Source organism: Grampus griseus (assembly GCF_964374135.1).
Source record: "Grampus griseus genome assembly, chromosome: 15".
Taxonomy (NCBI): domain Eukaryota; kingdom Metazoa; phylum Chordata; class Mammalia; order Artiodactyla; family Delphinidae; genus Grampus; species Grampus griseus.
In genome coordinates, this window is record NC_139009.1 from 37,616,581 (window position 1) to 37,639,992 (window position 23,412).

Sequence of the window (23,412 nt, forward strand, 5' to 3'; positions counted from 1 at the left end):
CCATATACATGTCTGCACAGTCTTTATGGAATCTGCACAAAGAAATATCTTCTCCCTTTGCTCCAATTAATTGTTCTTGTATGTAAGTTTCTTTCTATTCCAGTATATCCAGAGTGGTGAAGTAACAAGGCCAGCCACGTAGCCAAAGGTCGCTCCAAGCGTGCAGGAGATGGGCCATTCCTGAGGAGAGAATGTATGAGATCGAAAAGAACAAATGTTTTATTATTACTTGAGCACAAGTGTAACCTAAATATTTCTATATTAAAGCTTAATGTGCTTTCTCAAAGAATGCCAAAAGTGTAATAAGGTCATATCTGCATTTATCATGAACACTAAAAATGTACACATTTTAGTTAATGTGCATTCAACTGTAACAAAGGTTTCTGGCAATTGTAGATTTAGTTTGATGCTCCCCAAACTGCATGAGTTACATGCTGAAATTACAAATTAAAACTTTGGGTCAGACTTTGCCATAATCCTGGACTCAATTTAGCTCTCTCAACTAGTTGGTAGTTTTGTTTTTCTAATTTCCACATTGGCTTGTATATCAAATGAAACGAAAAGGGTGTATGCTGACCAAACCACAAGAAACTTTAAATTGTGTTGAAAAGACCTAGAATTCAAGCATGTTACATGGAATTTATAACAAAGCAACTGCTTTCATAATAAAACTGATTTCACCTTTCAGATATAGATATTGGAACCACAGTAGAAGTTACAGAACCACAGCTTATGTACACACCTAGAGTATAAGTTAAATGACATACTGGCTTCCAAATACCCATTTTCTCCAGCCATATTACATTTCACAATATTACGTCAAGCCAGAAGTAAATAACGTTGACTTATTTCATCCTCGAGCAGTGCATGGTAGTCCCTAGGTTTTGAAAGGTCCTGCTTTAAAAAAATTTTCTCATGTTTATCTATGAAGCTTATCTGGTATACTGGAGCCATTTCTAATCTTTCTCTAGGGAAACAGACTGTATAACTGTGGTAGAGGTGAACCATCTTAATGACTAGTTCTGTTACCTAATTAAGCTGTCTCGTTTGGTCTGCTGTTGATCTACCTTATTCCAGATGCCATGCAACAGACAATAGTGTTAGACAAAGTTTCAGTCAGTGTGAACAAACTAATGCAGTTCAGAGAAGCATAATCTAATCCATAAAATTTTTCCCAGCCTTTCCTACATTTAAAAATGCTGTTGCCTAAATTATGATTTCTTTATGTCTTTGGTGAGCTTCTGTTAATTTCCATGACGTGAGCTTATAGCTATGTCTATTGCACAGATTGGGTAATGGAACACTAAACTTTGATACTTGAAAATGACAGCCTTAAATGCTCATAGCAGTCACAAATCTAGGATGTACTGTCTTGTGTGTGAGCTTTGTAGAGATTTTTTTAAAAATATAAGCATCATCTTCCCCATTGACGTGCGGAGAGTCTACTCGATAACTGGTCAGGAGCTTTCTCTCCTGAACTGGACAGTGGATGTCTTCTTTCTCCCAAGAAGTGGTGGTTCGCATTAAGTACCATGGCCTTATGTATGCTCAAATGGAATCTGATGTAACTTTCTCATTTAATTTTGGTCTGCTATTTTTAGATAGAATTGAAAAGAACTGTATAACTCAATTAGTATATGAGCTAAGTTGTCCAACACATGGTATAAAGGAATTAAGACAGTAAAGTATTATACATTTATTTCCAACTTGCCTTTGGGGATTTGATGGGAATTTTTTTTTTTTCTTCCTCAAATTCACATCTCTGAAACTCTTCACACTTGGTTTCCTAGCCAATAAAGTTAAAATCTAGCATTTGTCCTGCCCTAAGAGAAATGGACTAGGACTCTGGTGTCACCTCTGTTTCTTGACTGGGCCTCATTTTCCTCATCTGGGACGTAGAGGAGATGATCTCTAATCTCTCCCATTTATCAACTCTTAGGATTTTCTTCTTTCTTACAATAATCATTGTTGGACATTACCTTTTCGGCTTCATGTTCTTAAGATGGTAAAAATCCTGTATATAGATGATTAGAACTCTAAGCAAAGATGATTGTATCATCTGAACCTGAGGTGCCTTAGGTACTCTATTGACCTTGATGGGGTTTGGAGTTTCCCATTGCTTATTAAGAGCCTTTTCGTTGCTTTGGTTCTTTAGTATTTCTTTTTTGCAAAATCCTTCCTGCTAGTTTAACTAAAACCAAAGATTTTTTTTTCTGTTCATAAACAGATTGTAGAAAAGTTGCCTTATTTTCAGAAGCATGTCTTCAGTTAAGACTTAGGTTTCCATTGAAATTCAGGCTAATCACTGGAACAACTAGTTCAAAGTAGTGAATTCTCTGGAAAATAAAATACTTCAAAAATATCTTACTGACATGAATTTTGCTAGTGAATGAAAATACACTGCTTCAAATAAGGTCATGTATGAATGAACTTAAACTTATAGTTAATATTTTTTTGCATATAATCAGTTCTGAAGTTCTTAAAAATAATTTTAGGGGCTTCCTGAAATCTTATTTAATATTTTGCTTATATCCTTATTCTATCTCTAAAGGTACATTTTAGGTTAGCCTATGTTGAATTATCACATTTACAATAAGTAGAGCCTGCACTAATGGTTTTTATTGTGAATTATCTTAGTTACTTTAGGCATTGCTTCCATTTGGTTTTAATTATTAATTTTAAGTACCACATTAAATACTGGTTTGTTGGTTATTGCTTTTTAAGTGATTGTTGCTTTAATAGTGTCCCATCTTAACACATGGGGGGTCACAAATAAAATAATATGCATAGTTTACTATCTATGTAAAGCACTGACCTTCTTACCTTAGTAGTTTTTATTTAACACTATGTAAACATTTGGGATAATATTCTTTCCTCTGTTTCTCACGTGGTGGATCTATACATCATCGGCCAACTGCGAGCATCTGCACCTTGGTAAAGGGTGCGTTGTCAAAGTGCAGGGAGAATCGTACTCCCACATGAATTCAGCCAAATTCCAATTTGGGTTTCTAAATTCTCTTTTAATCACTTTGTAATTTCAGTGTGGCTCTTTGTTTCCGAACACATATATACACATTTACACACACATTCTTTAAACAGCTGCTATACTTCACCTCCAGTGGAATGCCAAAAATGAAGTCAATATTAGTTAGAAAGTTTTGCTTTAAGAGGGGTTAAGGCTTGGAGCACCTGCTATTCAACATGTCAAGGAATCCATGCCATCAGCAAATTAAAATGTTGGACTGGCTTTGGAGACTGTTTGCTAGTGATGGACCAGGCTTTCTGCTTGATTTTTTCTGAAATAAGTAGTCCTTAACTGTAACATAGTCATTTTTTAAAAGAGAATTTCTCTTTATATAAGGGCAACTTGCCTTAATAGGGAATGGCAAAAGGAGCTGTTGAAGGGAGTTGGGGAAGGTTGCCAATGAACCACCTTTCCTCAAGCAATTTCCTGCTAACCTTAATATTGCTTTAAAAAAATTAAAACTATCCTATGGCAACAATTCATTTTGACTTGTCAAACAATCGTAGCTTAATCACATATTTTCATAATTAGATCTTGAAGTTTTCCATTTAAAACTACTGTCTCACATACGGAGATGTTTCTATTTAACGTTCCTCATGCCACAAATAGAATTAAAAAAACACACCGTATCATCTATTGAAGAGACAATCCAACTGCGTTGCTATAAACATTTCTCCAAATTATGATAATCTGAGATGGCTCTATATATATATCTTGTTTTGTTTAAGGAAAATAGAAAACTCAAAGACATTCATGTAAAGGAAGTCACAAGTGATTACCACCAAACGACCATCTTCTTTTTATCCAGTTCTTTATAAATTTAAATTTTTTTAAATCACTAAACAAAAGAAAAAATTCCTCTTGCATAACAAAAGATAATATGGACAAAAGATAATGCAACTGGGTAAAATTATTACAGTTACTGTCAAACAGAAAAACTAAAAAAATGAGTAGCTGCATCATGTGAAGAAAGTATCTTGCTTAGAACTACTATTATCCTTTTTCTAAATCGAATGATTCCTTATATGTTTCAGCACTTAAAAAAAGGTCAGTGTTCTCTTAAAATAATCAGCATTAACAAAGGCCTGATACATAGGGTCTTGGTACATGTACTACCAGTAAGTTATTTTTCTCTTAGAAATAAAACAATTTCACCCTAATAAGCTTTAAAAAACATCTTAAATAATACAGATATAACTTTTTTCTGTTAAAAAATCAATATTATTGCTGGTTGAAAGACATTTCAAAATTATATAAGCTTATTTCTACCTGAAGACCACACTGGTTTCTTCTGATCAGGCATTACTATAAAACTCTGCTTACTTTTTAGGAAAGGAAAATGTACCAATATAAAGAGTTTGATATATTTCAGAGCACGTTGTAAGTAGTACAGAATAGTGATTAAGAACACTGATTTTTGGGACTTCCCTGGTGGCTCAGGGGTTAAGAATCCGCCTGCCAATGCAGGAGACAAGGGTTCGAGCCCTGGTCTGGGAAGATCCCACATGCCGCAGAGCAACTAAGCCCATGTGCCCCCAGCTACTGAGCCTGTGCTCTAGAGCCCATGAGCCACAACTACTGAGCCTGTGTGCCACAACTACTGAAGCCTGCGTGCCCTAGAGCCTGTGCTCTGCAACAAGAGAAGCCACCACAATGAGAAGCCTGCGCACCACAACGAAGAGTAGCCCCCACTCACCTCAACTAGAGAAAGCCCCGGAGTGGCAACGAAGACCCAATGCAGCCAAAAATAATAAATTTTAAAAAAAGAAAAAACTCTCATTTTTGTATTAGACTGGATTTGAGTCTCAGCTCTGCCATTTGTTAAATATCTGACCCTGGGAAATTAATCTGGATGGAACCTAGGATACGACATGACGCAGAGGAACTTATTTACAAAACAGAAATGGTCTCACAGACATAGAAAACAAACTTACGGTTACCAAAGGGGAAAGGGGGAAAGGGATAAATTAGGAGTTTGGGATTAACATATACACGCTACCATATATAAAACAGACAACAGGGATCTACTGTATAGCACAGGGAACTATATTTAGTATCTTACAATAACCTATAATGGAAAAGAATCTAAAAGAGAATATATATATGTGTGTATATATATATACACATATATATATATATTCTGAATCACTTTGCTGAACACCTGAAACTAACACAACATTGTAAATCAACTTTACTTCAATGAAAAAGTTTAGATCAATGGAACAGGAAGAAAGCCCAGAGATAAACCCACGCACATATGGTCACCTTATCTTTGATAAAGGAGGCAAGAATATACAGTGGAGAAAAGACAGTCTCTTCAATAAGTGGTGCTGGGAAAACTGGACAGCTACATGTAAAAGAATGAAATTAGAACACTCCCTAACACCATACACAAAAATAAACTCAAAATGGATTAAAGACCTAAATGTAAGGCCAGACACTATAAAACTCTTAGAGGGCAACATAGGCAGAACACTCTATGACATAAATCACGGCAAGATCCTTTTTGACCCACCTCCTAGAAAAATGGAAATAAAAACAAAAAAAAAATTGGGACTTAATGAAACTTAAAAGCTTTTGCACAGCAAAGGAAACCAAAAACAAGACGAAAAGCCAACCCTCAGAATGGGAGAAAATATTTGCAAACGAAGCAACGGACAAAGGATTAATCTCCAAAATACACATGCAGCTCATGCAGCTCAATATCAAAAAAACAAACAACCCAATCCAAAAACGGGCAGAAGACCTAAACAGACATTTCTCCAAAGAAGATATACAGATTGCCAACAAACACATGAAAGGATGCTCAACATCACTAATTATTAGAGAAATGCAAATCAAAACTACAATGAGGTATCACCTCACACCAGTCAGAATGGCCATCATCAAAAAATGTACAAACGATAAATGCTGGAGAGGGTGTGGAGAAAAGAGAACCCTCTTGCAGTATTGATGGGAATGTAAATTGATAACAGCCACTATGGGTTGAAAATAGAACTACCATATGACCCAGTAATCCCACTACTGGGCATATACCGTGAGAAAACAATAATTCAAAAAGAGTCATCCCCTCAGATCCAGCAAATACTGGATTTCATTGTTAATTTCTTCTTTGCTAGTTATTCGAAAAGCAAGTGTATCGTATGATTGAACTTATAAGTGGAGAGATGACCCACAGTCATTATTCCAGACAGCATTCCAATTCTGCAGAAACCAATACTGACCCAGACAAAGAAATTATTGAAGGCACTAGGTTAAACATACAGATCTGTGTGCCATTTCTTTATGAAGATACCACATTTTGGATTTCTCTTTTTGTGAAATCTAGAGGTTGTGTTGCAATTTCAAGAAGAGGGTGGGACTGTATGAGACAATGACACTCTTTTAACAGATACATTTTTGGTGTTTTTCTTTTTAAAAAACTTTTCCTGGGGGCTTCCCTGGTGGCGCAGTGGTTGAGAGTCCGCTTGCCGATGCAGGGGACATGGGGTTTGTGCCCTGGTCCGGGAAGATCCCAAATGCCACAGAGCGGCTAGGCCCGTGAGCCATGGCCACTGAGCCTGGCGCGTCTGGAGCCTGTGCTCCACAACGGGAGAGGCCACAACAGTGAGAGGCCCGCGTACCGCAAAAAAACAAAACAAAAAACAACAACAAAAAAAACCTTTTCCTGTTTAAGCAGTAAATGGTTAGAATTGTTTTAAAAAAACAAACCCCAAAAGAGTCATGTACCACAGTGTTCATTGCAGCACTATTTACTATAGCCAGGACATGGAAGCAACCTAAGTGTCCACTGACAGATGAATGGATAAAGAAGATGTGGCACATTTATACAATGGAATATTACTCAGCCATAAAAAAGAAACAAAATTGAGTTATTTGTAGTGAGGTAGATGGACCTAGAGTGTGTCATACAGAGTGAAGTAAGTCAGAAAGAGAAAAACAAATACTGTATGCTAACACATATATATGGAATCTAAAAAGAAAAGGTTCTGATGAACCTAGGGGCAGGACAGGAATAAAGATGCAGACGTAGAAAATGGACTTAAGGACACGGAGGGGGAAGGGTAAAAGCTGGGATGAAGTGAGAGCATTGACATATATACACTACCAAATGTAAAATAGATAGCTAGTCGGAAGCAGCCGCATCACACAGGGAGATCAGCTCGGTGCTTTGTGACCACCTAGAAGGGTGGGATAGGGAAGGTGGGAAGGAGACGCAAGAGGGAGGGGATATGGGGATATATGTATACATATAGCTGATTCACTTTGTTATACAGCAGAAATTAACACACCATTGTAAAGCAATTATACTCCAATAAAAATGTTAAAAAAAAAAAAAAAGTTTACCAAAATGTGACCCTGGGCAAGTCACCTAACCTTTCTGTGCCTTGGTTTCTCATCTACAAAATAAGGATCACTGTAAAACTCACCTCATAGGGTTATTGTAATGATCAAATGAGACAATGTGATGTGTGATACTTATAACCATACCTATAACAGTATCTGGCACATAGTACAAGTGACCAATTAATGTGAGTTATAATTGATAATAATCTTTTAGTTCATATTTTTAATAGGCACATATGAAATAAGTTGTCATTATAATCTAGAATACCATCATTCCTCAAATATACCATCTCTAAAGCTATTTTTAAAATCCTGCCCAAATTTTAAGTACTTTATAAGTATTTTTAAAAAATTACATCTACATATATATGGATCATGTTTGACGAGAAGGAAGCATGAATTCCATTAGATGGTAGTTGGATGTGTATATACACACATCCATATAATTTCAAGGGTTCACAGACTTGAAGCCCATATATGGACTCCTGGTTAAGAATCCTTACACTTGGAACTATATTCAATATCCTGTAATAAACCATAATGAAAAAGAATATAATACATATATATAACTGAATCACTTTGCTGTACACCAGAAACTAACACAACATTGTGAATCAACTACACTACAATAAAAAAAAAAAAATCCCTGTACTCTTCATCACTCTACCCTAATAAGTATTTTTATTAACTGTTCTAGTTGGCCAAAGAAATACAATGACCTTTCACTTTTTGGTTTCAGAATTTTAAGGATCAATTTCAATGACGTAGATGGCATTTGTGTGGATTGAGAGTAAACAGTTTAAATACATTTTAATTATAATATGCACAATATATCAAGTGCAAATAGATTACATTTTTACTCCATAAAACAGCTAGTTTGGTATATCACTGACTATGGCAGTTTATAAGCTGCTGCAGGTTTCATCAGGTATTTGGGATTGGATAATGGTGACTTTTTTTGAAATCAGTTTAAAATATTCAACGAAAAGTTTAAAAAGCTAATTATATAAAAACATTAAGCTGCTTTTAAAAATACTTTATATTTTACTTGGGAGCTTTACTTTGCTTTTCTAGGAAATGGCATGTGGCATTGGAGTGAGAATGATCTGAGATGCAGGGCCAGGTCAGCCACTTACTGGCCATATGACCTTTGCCAGGTCACTTAACACCTGAGCCTCAGTTTCCCAACTGCAAAACAGGGATAATAATACCTCTTGTACTTAAAACATGGGACTCTTGTATTAAATGAAGTAATACTTAAAAATCTGTCATGAAAGCTGTAAAGTACCATGCATCAGTATCATTCCGTATATTGCATATTTTAACTTGAAAAAATTAAACTTACATGATCACTAATGGAAGTACGTCTTAGGTATTCTAATAGGTGATAATTAGAGCCTGCAGTTTAGAACAAATAAAATATTAATAGTTTATGAGCAATGTTATATTGTGCTGCAGGGACTATTCCCTTGCCCTTGTAATATAAGCATCTTTAGTACTTGCTTTTCTTCCCATGAAATGTCTGGGGAGCATAAAGCTTACAAGAGAAAACTCTCAAGAGCTATATAGCATACGGCATTATATTAACCATATGTAGCCTTACCACTGAAATAGACGGGAGATTCTTGCTCCTAGCTGTCGTTTTTCGTAACTTTTAGACGTATAAGTACAGAAACTGATTTTAAACCAACCACTGGTAGGCATTTCTATCATTTTTAAGAGTCTCCATTTGAATGGCTCTGTATATTCAAAACTATTTATTGAGAGCCCCTACTATAAACCAAGCAGTTAAGGGGCAAACTAAGATTATTTAATTTTTTAGATAAATTTTAATAACACAAACTTTAAAAAATATGTTTCAATATAATTTTTGGAGAGGTATGTACTATGATAGATATCATGGGAAAACTGACTTATCTGCAGATCAGAAAACCTAGAAACACTTAGAACAACTCACAACCATTAGGATTACTGGCTCTTTCAGATAAAAAAGAGATAAAACCCAGGCAGTTCTAAATTTCAAACTACTTTTTAATATGTTTTGTTTATCATGCTTACCACAAATTTACATTTGCATGACTGATAGAATTCATTTTTAAAAACCTACTTTCAAAATTCTACTGGTTTTAAATGATTATTTATATTTTCCTCTGAATTTGGTTTTAAGTGATGTGTTTTTCCAGACATGCTTAAAGCAAATGCTATTGTCTCATGTAGGAATACATGTACAGATGAATCTACTAATCTGGATACATCTCTCTAGTTGTAACTCTTCCCTGTGCCATGTATACCACACCACTCTCCTGTGACTAAGAACACAGATTTAGGAAGAGCTATTTGTGGAGAGGTCCACGGTCTCCAGGCTGGAACTTCTTGTCAAAGTGACGATAAATGGTCCTTGGCAGGACCATGCAAATGAGTTACCTTAGCCAGCACTCTTCTCCCTCACATGAAAGTTCTGCTAGCAGATCATTTTCAACTTCACTGCCCAACAGTGAACCCACCTTTTAAATCCAAAACCATTTTCTATCAGTTACGCATTATAGTTTTTTTTCCATGCTCGAAATATGTAACTCATATTTCATATACATTAATATTTTATTTTGGTCTGTCTAAAATACTGTATAACACCTTTAGCATCAGAAACACCAATTAACCTAAAAATAGGCACCATTCAATAATTAAATCCATAATCTTAGCTTTATCCCTCACTCTGTCATTATTTGCAGTGATTCATTTAATTATCCTTATGATCTCCAGCTTCAATTTATGAAAGTATTATCTGTGGCATCTGTGACTTTTAAAAATGAGTATATATGTTTCACAGATATTAATGTTTTAATCTGATAAAACCAGAGAAAACAAAAAAGGTTTTAAATATAACAATGCCTCATTTATCTGGTATCTGATGGGAACAAGTACAAATATTTTTAAACAACTTAAAATTGTTTTCAAGACAATCTCAATCCATTTTGCTTTTTAACTTTATAAGAAATAAATATGCTCAGAAGAGATTTGATTCTCTGGGTCAATTCCATTTTGGAGACAGTAGCATGGAAGTCCAGAGTTTAAAGATATTTGTTGGTTTTCTAGGTACAAAAGCTTCACATCTTAGCTTCAAATACTCTCCTACAAATGCATTAAATTTTATGGTCTAAAATACAAACACTACCAGAGTGGTCACGGCACTTAAATGAAATTCTCACGTGAAGAAAGAAACGCAATATAATAACTACTCAACCTTTTCCCCCCAAAATCTAAGCTATGGCCATTTTTTAAAAAGAAAAGCTATGTTTCAGAGTCTCCAGGGATAAAGAGAATCATGGTGTCTTGGGGCGCTGGATCCTGAGTCTTCCTCTAATCAGCCAAGAAATGTTGAACAAGATGTGTACTCCTCTCCTCACACTTGGCTTTCTTTTGTGTAGAAGTGGGACTGAACTCTACCTTGCACTAGGGTTACCAGGATTAAGTTGCCTGTGTGACAGTGCCAAGCCCATGCCTGGTACATACACAGACAGATACGATGTTTTCTTTCTATTGCCATCCGAAATGTCAGACAGAATTGAAAATTACATGAAATCCAAATACCCTAAATACCTAAATACCAGGGAAACAAAAAGATGATTTAACAATCCACCCTACCAATTTAAGGATTATCGGGCAGCGCGAATACAATAAACTGAGACAGTTAACATGCTCTAACACTTGGAGAACTCAAATAATGGAATTTGCAGGGTTTTTTGGTAATGCTAAAAAAAACAGTCATTAACCTACTCCTTTTATAGGTCATAAATGCTTATAACAGTAATTAAGCAGTAACTATGTGTCAGGTTCTGAACTAAGTACTTTAGAAGGATTATATTATTTAATCCTCACTAGCAAGTGGCAGAGCCAGGATTTGAACTCAATAATCTGATGCCAGAGCTCTTAATCATCCTGTTATCTGTCTACCTATTAATAAAACATGTGGGTTTAAAAACTTCATGGTAAATTTCCTTTGCTCAGAATAACCAACAACAATTCCCAACCTCCCGTTAATTTTTTTAATAACATGAAATACTAGCCGACTTTTGATAATTAAGACATTTTCCAGATGAAAAGCTCATAACCATCTATTCTGCAAAATATTTAGAGCATATTAAATCTGAATCTAAATCACAATATGAATCTAAATTATCATTACCACACAATTAAATTCCAGTCCTGGTAATATTTAAGTATCTGTTATAACTTACACAGAATATGTATTTTGTACACAGTAAGAACTCAACAAATATTTACTGATTAGCTATTTTTACAGCAGATAATGCATCAAATTATAATGTACAAAGATCTTCCATGGTCAAAATATTCATTTTGTCAGTAACTATAGCTAGAAGCTTTCTCTGGGGCTGAAGAAGGCTGTCTGGGTTATGGGCAATTCAAATGTTTATAATGTAATAATTAAGGCAAGGAAGAGAAGCAAGATGACTTTCAATTATTTTTAAAGAAAACAATAAAGATGACCAACAACATAGTGGGCAGCCACCGACCACATTCTCTTTCACCCAATTCTCTTGCTGCCTCCTAGCAAGGGAAGGCTTCCTCCAACTATAAAGATACTATAAAGGTATCTTTCGTCATTTGTCATTACTTAAAATTATTTAAAATTCCTATTAGTAAGTGAAAAACATTTTTCATTGAGGTAATATATTTTCAATGGGCCTTTCTAGTCATTTAATGATGAAACAATTTAAAAAATATAAATATTCTTGAAATTGCTCAGTACAGAACTCACATCATTATAATCTTATGTTTGGCCTCTGGAAATTTTATACGAAGTCAGATTTGAATTCAAAGTAGAAAAAATGTAACTAAACATGCAAAAGTTTTTGTGAAGTGGATGGTATGTGTTTTTAAAGAAAGTATAATTGCTTAACCAGATACCCTTGTTTCTCTGACTGAAACATCAGTAAAACCAGATCCCAATCCAGAAAAGCTTGCTTTACCACAAACATATCAAATCTTTACTGGGCTATAAGGAATAGAGAACTAACCTCTCTTCCTAATACTATAATATTACAGTTTAGATAATGAAGTATATATAGTTATCTTCTCGTGAAATTTTACTCTAGAAAAATCTCCATTCTGAGGTGACGCCATGATCTTTCATTTGGTTTATTGTTTCTCTGGCAGATTCTGTCAGCACCATGAGCCACACGGAGTACTTATTCTGTAGTGAGGTTTATGAAGAAAAAAACCAAAACGGAACAAAAAACTTGTTCACTGAAAATAAAAAGTGAACAAAAAAGATGCCTCAACATTTCTCTAGTTTATCAGTAAATCATTGCTAAAAGGGAAAGGGGCAGGTGATTATTATATGAATAAAAGATGATTAATTATACATCAATTCTATTATTTCACCAACAGTATCTATCATAATTTTAAAAGATGATAGTGAATAAGTGGGTCATTAACTTGGAATACTTTAAAAACAACTCAACAGTAAAGATGATTAAACAACCAGTAATATCCCAAATGAAACATTCTTAATGAAGACCAACATTTGTTACATATTAAATTAGCTAGTTAGAAAACCTTTTTTTAAAGTCAATAATTCAAATAGAAACTTTATATTAATTTTAAAAGTCTGATACCATTAATTTGGATCCGGCTCACCTCTTATTGTAAACAAGAACTGAGGTAGAAAAATGAGAGTCAGTAGCTAAAAGCCCAAACAATCGAAAATAGATAACTGAATTGTAAATAATCAAAAAATATATTTTCTACGGAAACCTAAACCCAGATTGTACAAAGGGCATCTACTCCCCATAATTCAACATCTATTTCTGCATAGTCTTATAAAGAGAAGATTTATACAAGTGTAACATATCAAACTTTTACACTCCAAAATATTCCATCTATACGCAAACTAACATGTTAATTACATAGTACCTTACCAACTCATAAGCTGAGGGCCAATGGTGCTTTATATATCGATACTTTGTATTTAGATTTAATTGCATATATCTGAAAGTAAGGAATTAAAATACAATTTCCTGTGTATACTTTTCAATGATTTTGATTGTCCTCCAATTTAGAAATCACTGACACTACTGAATGAAATTAAGTTCCATAAGATTGTAACTTGAGTACAAATGAATCCCCATTTCCCAGTGGTCACTGAGATGGCCAAGAAAATATAAAGGAAACCTTTATTAATATTATAACCTTGGGAAGGGTATCAGTGACACCACACACCCCAAACCTCCAGGGATTTCCATAACATATAGTAGAGAAGGGCAAACCTACCAGACTTACTGAATGTAAAAGAACAACTCATTTGTCTAGGAGACACAACATCTAATAGAAAGCACAAAGAATGGACTTAAAAAGTAGGCAGTTAAGTGCAAGACATATAATTCAGATCCCTCAAGGGCCTTTGGAAAATGACATACATAGCAGAGATTTAACCCAGCCACTTATTATCTAGGAATTTACACTAAAGAGAAAACTGGAGGGACTTCCCTGGTGGCGCAGCAGATAAGACTCCGCACTCCCAATGCAGGGGGCCTGGGTTCCAACCCTGGTCAGGGAACTAGGTCTCACATGCATGCCGCAACTAAGAGTTTGCATGCCACAACTAAGGAGCTGGTGAGCCGCAACTAAGACCTGGTGCAACCAAATTAATTAATTAATTAATTAATTTTTTAAAAAACCTAGACAAATCTGCAAAGATATATGTTTTATGATAATCACAATAATTCGTAATAAATTAGTAATAATGAAAACTATAAATAATCTAAATGTCCATTCATAAGAAATTGGTATATGATTTTACCCAAATAATGGAGTATTATAATGCAAATTTTCACTGACATGGAATGAGCTCCATAATATGCTGTTGAAGGGAAAAAAAAGATTAAAAATAACATGTGTGGGCTTCCCTGGTGGCGCAGTGGTTGAGAGTCCGCCTGCCGATGCAGGGGACACGGGTTCGTGCCCCGGTCCGGGAAGATCCCACATGCCGCGGAGCGACTGGGCCCGTGAGCCATGGCCGCTGAGCCTGCGCGGCCGGAGCCTGTGCTCCGCAACGGGAGAGGCCACAACAGTGAGAGGCCCGCGTACCGCAAAAAATAAATATAAAAAAATAATAATAATAATATGTGTATTATGAATAGTTACACACATGAAGAGAGGGCTGCAAAGATTACCACCGAAACACAAATGGGAGTTGTCTCTGGGTGGCTGGCTATTTGATAATTTTTACCTACTTTTTATAATTATTAGTATTGCTTAAATTGTCTAAATAAATATATACTGTCTTTGTGATCAGAGAAAAAAATCTCTTCATGTTGGAAAAAGAAAGTATATTTATTTTTTAATACCACAATTGATTTGGGAGAAATCATCTTAATATTTGGAAAAATCCATTAAGATATAGATTCAAAGATGTTTATCATAGCACTGTTTATAATAGTAAAAATAGTACTAAATGATCAATAGTGAATTTTTAAAATAAATTTTGGAATAACTATATAAAGGTTTACTATGAAGCCATTAAAAATTACAACAAAGATGTATCCATCACTAGCTCAGTGACCTTGGAATATTACATGTCCTCTAGGTATCAGTTTCCTCATCTGTAAAATGGTGATAAAAAGAACACTTATAGTATTTCCCCTAGCTTATTAGCTATATCCTATTGTCATAGAAAACAAAAAACCTGATGTTTATGAGCTTCCTCTAATATCACAAGCCCCTATTTCAAAACCTACTTTGCTATATGCTTTAAGAAAAAAAATCTCAAAATCAACATTCAGTTTGGCTATCAATCAAGCTAAGAAAATATGAATCTAAGACTACAAAGGCAATGTATATCAAAGTTAAAAATAGGGAATTCCTGAAACCTCTAGGCTATTAAACTCCTATACATATTCTCAAACTAAGCTTGTTTATTCACCTATACATGTAGAAAAAAATAGTGTCAGAAGATAGAAACAGGCTGATCTGGATGCCTGTGGCACTGAGACAGGCCCTAATAAATCACCCAGATTACAGTGACAGAGGGAACTGGCAACCCTACTTAACTAAACGATAAAACAATTTAAATACACATACTCGTTAGCTTCATCAGTTTTACCATCACTGTACAAACATCGACTTCGTTGCTTTAAAGAGTTGAAACCAACCTGCCATGGTCTTCCCCAATCGAGTGGAATAGGAAAGGCTCCAAGCCATGTTCCTAGAAAACTAGAAACTGTAGTGATCTGGAGACTATTCTCCCAAATGGATGTAACCCTATAAAACACAAATATATAAATTATTGGTGGTATATATCTTAGCTGCTGGGGAATCAAACAAACAGCATAAATTAACACTATACATATATATATGTTGTTCATTTAAAATAAGCATCGCAAATTGACACAAATATTTGCCATGAATCATTAACAATTAATTGGTAAGAAGATATAAGTGTTTTTCAGCTGGAAAGGTAATATATGCACATACTGAAAATCAAACAATACAAAAGATTGTCTGCAATGAAAGCTAAGTCCTCCTCTCACCCTCATCATCAACTCTGATTCCTTTTCCCAGAAACAACTGCTATCACCAGCTTATTACATATCCTTCCAGAAATATTTTATACATATACAAATAAACACACAATTTTGTTTAGAATGATATGTGCACATCTGCATATATACACACATATATGTATATATCCTTCAAAACAAAACTCAAATGCACCATTTTATAAATCCAGTTTTGCTGTGTGTTTTCCCTTGTTAACAGTTTTACTAGTATTCTACTGTCCAAAGGAAGCAATCACAAAAGATCACATATTATATGATTTTATTTTTATGAAATGTCCAAAATACGCAAATCTACAGACAGTAAATAGATTAGTGTTTGCTTAGGGCTAGGGGAGGGGGAATAAGGAAGTGGCAGGTAAAGGACATAGAGTTTCTTTTTGAGGTGATGAAAATATTCTAAAAGTGACTGTAATGATTGTTGTACATATCTGTGAATATAATAAAAACTATTGAATTGTACACTTTATATAGGTGGCATACATGGTGTTTGAATTATATCTCAATACCGTTTAGAAACCCATCTCCCAGCTATCTCAGTTCCCCTCACGTATATGAGCCTCACCTTCCACATCTGTCGTAGCTTTCCAACAACCCTCCTTCATAATAACTTACAAGAGGCAACCCTTCCCACATCTACTTCCAAAAGCAAATTTCAGGTTTTGTCCAAGGAAAAGTGCCATATTTATTAAAATATTTACGCAATTCTTAACCATTTAACATGTATTAAACTGTCCTGCCATTTTTATTAAGTTCCTACATTTTTTAATGTGTTACTGACGAAGTTTTTGAGTGTTATGCCCCATCCCATTTTTCCCATAAGTTCTGTGTTTCTTATTGCCCAGTTTTGCATAATGCAAGGATTTTTAGGAATGCATATGCCATCTTATAGCAGAACTGACTATAGAATCAAATGACAGTATCTCCCCCAAGTACACCATTAATGCTATTATCAGAAACAGAATTCAAAGCTGGATAAATCACCAATCCAAACCAATAAGGTTTCAACTGATTTTCACTGTTTAAAAATGTCAAACTAAAATACTAAAAGAAATTAATGCCATTTGGGATACTATGGTAACAATGTGGGAAAAAGTGTTCAATGTGACACTTTTGTTTTCTTGAGACTTTATGAACACTAGAAGATGGTTCTGAAGGGGAACAAACAAACATTTCAAAAAGAAAAAGTCAGTAATTTATGGAGCCTAGCTACTCAGCAAGCATCCTCTGCTCCACTTGGGCTGTTCTCTTCCAAATCACATAAAAATACCATGTTCATTTCAGTTTCTATAGTTTCATTCATCCCATAGCACGGGGTGTCTCCCCTTCCCACTTAGTCTTACCAAATCTCTTACTCCTGATCCAAGTCCTTCATAGATCATCCCCCCATCCAGCTCATTCTTCAGTGGTCTCCTACCCTACTGAGTTCCTAAAACTTCATTGTTCGAGTTACACAAACTTAGTCTTATGTTTTTGTTCATCTCATCCTTGCCCCTTGAATGTCCAAGATCCTCATGGAGAGAAGCATAGCTAATACATCAGACTCCACACAAAGTTTGCATAACACAGAGCACAGAGTTAAGGGCTCAAGAAGTTTTTGCTGCTGGGTGATAAACAAGACAAAATCATGGGCACCAAATAACTTTCTAGTTTTCTTAGTTATAACTCAACCATTTCTGATACAAATGATTTCACTGCCTTTCAAGAAGTGAAAATTTTAACTTAACGATGCTGAAAATACATACAGCTGCTAAGGGAATAAAATCCTGTAAAGGGCTTCCCTGGTGGTGCAGTGGTTGAGAGTCCGCCTGTCGATGCAGGGGACACGGGTTCGTGCCCCGGTCCGGGAGGATCCCACTTGCCGCGGAGTGGCTAGGCCTGTGAGCCATGGCCGCTGAGCCTGTGCGTCTGGAGCCTGTGCTCCGCAACGGGAGAGGCCACAGCAGTGAGAGGCCCACGTACCGCAAAAAAAGAAAAAAAAAAATCCTGTGAAACCTGCACTCGGATGTCTCACCACAAAAGAGGCTGAACAAGAAACTATAGCTGTTCCAATAAACATTTTTAGATGGTGAACCCCAATTCTACATTATAAGATGTACAGAAGCAATTTGATCTGTAGCAATTTTATCACAGTGATTAAATTATCCCCAAGGAGGGGTTTTCAAAGTTTTCTTTTGGTAACAGAAACCTTTTTTCAAGCAAAAAGCTAAGTGGAATTCTACCATACAAAAAAAAAAAAAAAAAAGCAGAGCTGATCTTGCTAACGTGGAGGGAGAGTCCTATAGTTCTGCCTGCTTGGGTCTCCCTCAAGTGCATGCCACCCTTCCCTGGCCCCCGTCCCCAGCTGCAGTGGGCCCTTACAGCATCACTGAGAACCATACAGTGCTGAGAAACACTCAAGGAACAATCAGCAAGCTGCCATGAATAGAAAAGTACTTCATTAATTTTTTTTTAAATTTCAAACATCACTAGAATATAAAATTCAAACTTACCCATTTCTACTGAAAACTCTTAGCCATGCTTTGAAGTTTGGTCCTAACAAACATAAACAAGGTACAGTAGTAAAAGTGGACAAAGTAACTGCGAGTAAAAATGTTTCCAACGCCAACCTAGGAAAAAAACACTGTATTAATTTTTTCTTAAGTGTTAAAGATGCATATACACACACATGTATAATCTTTTTTACTTAAATAGATTTAGTATAAAACTATTTTCTTACACTTAGAAAGGTAACATGAGTCTTACCAAAACCATGACTATAAAAAATGTTACTACCAAAATGCAAGCTATAAAAAACAATCTAGCAAATATTTGTCTTTGATGATAGAGTTCAGAAGTGTTAAATGCCATACGATAGATACTGAGACTGTCCGTTGCAAGAAAACCCATTTCTAGATCATTAACTTTTTCCTCAATAGTCTCTGGAACTTTCTCTGCAATTCGTGGTTCAAATTTAGCTTATATCGGAACCACTTGGAGAACTAGGTAAATTTGTTTCTGACTAAGGCCTGAGAATTTGAATTTCGATAAAATGCGGATGTTGTTGGTTTTAGAACCACAATTGGAGAACCACTGCTCCAGACATTCATTCTACTCTAAAATGGATTACAGAGAAATTATCATTTCCCATTACAAAGGTCTTGTCCTCCCCACTCTAGAATATAATTACCTGTTAATCTAGTATGTGTATATATAACCAGGTATATATATATATGTAAAACTATACATATAGCTGTGTGTGTGTGTGTGTGTGTGTGTGTGTATGTATTGCATCACTCATTTCAACATGATCATTTATCACTGCTAAACTGAACTTTCCCAAACTATAATGGAACATTATATAAGACATATTAATGAATTTGGCTTTCACTAATTCAAAACTGTTCAGTTTTGAAAAGGTGTTGAGTTAAATTTTACCTTTAAACTATAAACATTAGCTTCTACGTAATTAAATACAAGAATCTATTGACTTTTCTTAAGAAAACAAACTCTTTTCAAGCACTTCAGAATCACATTTACTATTTATAACTAATTTATATGTATCATAGTCAGTTTCCTTAGAGTTTCTAAGGGCCACACACCTATTGGTATGTGACAGTTTCTCATCTACCTCCCCCTTTAAGCAATTGCATGACAAAAGGCTACGTAATAGGAGCATTTAATGAATTAAGTTATTCCATTGTCTTTTAAAAAAATAACACTACCAAGGGCAATGATGTCAGTATCCTTCTGTGATCCACTGATTAAACACATCATGTTTTTTCTCTAATCACCAATAGAATTAGCACTTGGTTTAATAAACGACTGTTTTAAAATATAGTTGGCTTAAGGTAAAAAATTTCAGACTTACTCTATTAGTGGTGCTCCATATAGAACAAAAATTACATGAAAGGCAAAACAAGACATAAGAAAGTAGATACAGCATTTCAAAAATCTGGTTACCTAAAAAAGAAATGAATAACTTAAAGAATCAAGAGAATGACTAAAGGACAGCAAATGATTTGATTTTATCTACAAATACAACTTAGCCCTATAACGTGTGATACAGCTGAATATTCTTTGGATCTGCTCCTGAAGTCAGATCACATGTTCTTTGCACAGCACTGTAAAAAAGCCACAAGACAAAAATCGATCCCCATGTTCCACTCACCTAACCAACAGCAGAATCAGAAAATGTTTTTGTTTCTATGCTAAGTATTGAACTATGTTGTTAATCAGTATTTATGAAATATTTACCAATAAGTGTGCTAGGATACAAAAAAACACAAACACAGTCCTTCTTGTGTGATGATACATGAAATATTTATAGAAAATAATGATTATAATAATATTTTTTCATTTTAAAACAAAATTCCTAGGAAAACTGGACCAAAGAAAAGCACAATATTAAATAATTCCCCAAATCATATTCATGTTACTATATGATCCACATAAAAAAAGACCTGCATGTCTGCAAATCAGTGTGTGGGACCTACTTGAGTTCGAGCTCAAGAAGATCTAATAATAAAACACACAATGAGTGTTTTAAATCATAGGGCAGTAAATGTGTTTTAAATTACCTAATAAAGAACATACACATAGTATTGAATAATGTTAAGTGAGGACTTTATTAATTTAAATAATAGTCAAGTGTTACACTGTAGTGAATATTCCAGAAAATAGATTCCAATGTCTGAAAACTTCAACTGCTATTTAGTCAAGGAAGGCCAAGCTTGAAACAAGAGCTTATTTTGTAATTTATGAAAAACCCATTGTCTTTCAGAAATGCAAAAGATGAATGAAAATAAACTGAAATGTCTTATAAAATAAGATTTAAAGGTGTGATTGCTGTATTTATATATATTGCTACACTGAAGATATATTTATCTTCCATGATGACATGAAACATGACTATATAGGTTCACAATGCTATTATATCCAATTAACATGGCAAGAATCTATCAAACATTGTAGACAGTCTTCCAGCAAGCAATAGGCTACTGACTAGAAAAAAAAAAAATCAGCTTCTTTATTCACTGTAAATAACCCAATAAGTACTTGACTAATACTTTATTCATCCAGTAATAAAAACATTACCTACATCTAAAAATCAGTTGTCAAGAAATAAGTCTTACCTTGTATGATAATGAACTTCTTTTAGAAGATGCATTTGGTTTCACTACTAAATACAATACTAAATTGACGGCAGTTACAGAAACAGAACAGATGCACAACCATGTCAAGTGTGTTTCCAGTACTGAGAAGTTCTCCAAGAAGAATGATGGAATGAAGATGCTTAGGATAATTGAAAATATGCATAATAGATGGACATATAGTAGTCTCTTGATGTCAGTATCTTTCATGGTGTTTTCTTGAGTGGCTATCTAATGAAAAACAAATTAAGAAAAGAGCATAGGCAATAATGACTTTTTCCATTGTCCTAAATGCTCCAACGTCTAAAAACAAGCCATGAACCAAAGTCAATTTTCTATGGGCAATAATGTCACAGTGTCAGAATATAGGAAGATGCATATACGTAAAAACTAATAGACTAATATAGTATAAACAGCTCACAGAGCCTGAAAAAGGACAAATTTACTAATTTCTTAAATATTTGTGTCTAGTTTCTGTAAAACAGTCATGTGCAAGGACTAATTAAGCAATTCGGTTTTTTTCTTTTTGCCAAAATCAGAGGTGAAAACAAACAGCATGTGTTAATGATTTGCCCTGTTGGAAATATAAGCTATGCTTTCTAGAAACCCCATAATACAATTTGGCTGAACTGTTGGCATTTTTATCATTATGGACCCTTGTCTAACACCACAGTAGTTCACATTTTCCAACAAATGCCAAGTAACACCAGGTACACACTGGAATGGTGGCCAGTGTTACCAAGAAGCTTCAAAGAACATTATGCTAAACTAAGGAGTCCCAGTACTGCAAAAATACCAAAATGACAATGTCAGTTACACATGCCAGATTCCAACCAAAAGCAGAGCATGAATGGAAGGTGGAAAAATATTTACGTTCTCTCTCTCTCTCTCTCTCTCTCTCTCGCTCTCTCTCTCTCTCTATATATATATACATATATAAACACGTTATTTTATATATGTATGTATTTACAAATTACCTAACAGATATCTTATACATAGTATTGACTAATGTTAAGTAAGGACTTTATTAAAGTAGTAGTCCACATGTTACACTGTGGTTAATATTCCAGGAAAAAATATATATATATATGTGTATATTTTATAGACACACACAGAGCGCCCACTGGGGCAAAGGGGCGAATCCACGCCTTATAATAACACTCTCGTTTAATTCACACTGTATTTTTACAAGGCAAACACTTCACTGATAAGGAAACAGGCTAAAACAGATTAGGAAACACTCCAAGGTCCCAAGCTCCCAAGTGCTAAAGCCATTTCAAAACCTAGCCTCTTTGATACAAAGATACGCACTAGGGGGTCGAGAAAAGAATGCATGGCAAGAAAGGAGAAAGGAAATGTTTCTCACAGGTCCTAGCCTCAGCTGAGGGGCTGGGAAGGGAATCCAGAATATAGTCTCTCAATAGACACACCTTCAGATATTTTTCTGGGACACCCTCAGAATCGCAACTGACTGAAGCAGATCTGGACCTAAGACAGTGAATGGTACCCAAAGTCGGATGCTTGCTGAATGACTGAATGAATGAACGAACGAATGAAAAGTTGGTCCAGTGTTGCCCCTCCTGAGAAACCAGCCCTGTGTTGGGCCCTGGCGAGCCCAGGAGGACTCTCGTCAGGTGCTTCCTCGGGTGGCCAAGGCCCCGGCCTCCACGGTCTGACCTGGCCCGAGTCCTTAAGCCTTGCAGCGGGAGAGAAGGTTCTTCTGAGCGGCTCCTAGAGGAGCCTTCGCGGGAATCGAGGGACCTTAACCTGCAGCTCCATCCCAAACTGGGTCGCTCCGAACTCTGCCCAAGCCTCAGCCGACGGGAGTGTAGGCAACGAGGGACGAATTGAGAAGCATAATCAAAGAGCACAAGCGTGGAGATCGAGAGAAAAGAAGGGACAGACACAGAATGTCGGACCCGAAAGAGGCCAGTCCATCACCGCAGCCCCTGGGTCACGCAGGAAGGGCGGCGCTGGAGGGGCCGGCAGGCGCGGGTCGCACGGACCGGCCGGGGGCAGATATTCCCGGCCAGTTGGGTAGCTGGCGGAAGTGGCTTGCAGCGCCGGGAGGCTCGCACACCCCGAGCCTCCGGCTGGGCTTACCTAACTCTCCCGCCCGCGGAAGAGAACGGAGGGTTTCTACCTCCCACCATCAGGTGTAATTCGGACCCTGTGCCTTGCGCAGGCGCAGCCCTGTGGGGAGGAGGCCCAAGGCCTCACAGCCAATCGCAGAAGTGGAGAGGCGGGCCAAGAAAGCAGCCCCGCCTCCCCACTCGCGTTTATTCCTCCCGGGGCTTTCCAGGTGTTGGATAGGCGGGGCGGAGGGCGGAAG

General features: G+C 36.0%; 2 protein-coding genes across 3 annotated transcripts in view; one reads left to right on the plus strand and one right to left on the minus strand.

Moving 5' to 3' along the window:
- RHOQ (ras homolog family member Q) overlaps nucleotides 1–2,362 on the plus strand; it is a 38,733-nt gene extending 36,371 nt beyond the window's left edge. The window contains exon 5 of the mRNA XM_082671925.1: nucleotides 104–2,362. Coding sequence (XP_082528051.1) covers nucleotides 104–142 — 39 coding nt within the window. The 3' untranslated portion in view covers nucleotides 143–2,362. The remainder of the gene's footprint in view (nucleotides 1–103) is intronic.
- On the minus strand, nucleotides 11–23,276 carry PIGF (phosphatidylinositol glycan anchor biosynthesis class F). 2 transcript variants are annotated; one of them, XM_082671922.1, is made up of 6 exons: nucleotides 23,184–23,276; nucleotides 21,063–21,311; nucleotides 19,799–19,890; nucleotides 18,441–18,557; nucleotides 15,548–15,652; nucleotides 11–180 (listed from the first exon to the last, which is right to left on the minus strand). In XM_082671922.1, the coding sequence occupies exons 2-6, from the start codon at nucleotides 21,288–21,290 to the stop codon at nucleotides 24–26; spliced, it is 699 nt and encodes a 232-aa protein (XP_082528048.1). In that variant the 5' UTR covers nucleotides 21,291–21,311; nucleotides 23,184–23,276; the 3' UTR covers nucleotides 11–23. The 2 variants fall into 2 exon arrangements, with proteins under 2 accessions (XP_082528048.1, XP_082528047.1); XM_082671921.1 differs by having other exon boundaries at nucleotides 15,544–15,652.
- Between the last annotated feature and the right edge of the window lie 136 nt (nucleotides 23,277–23,412).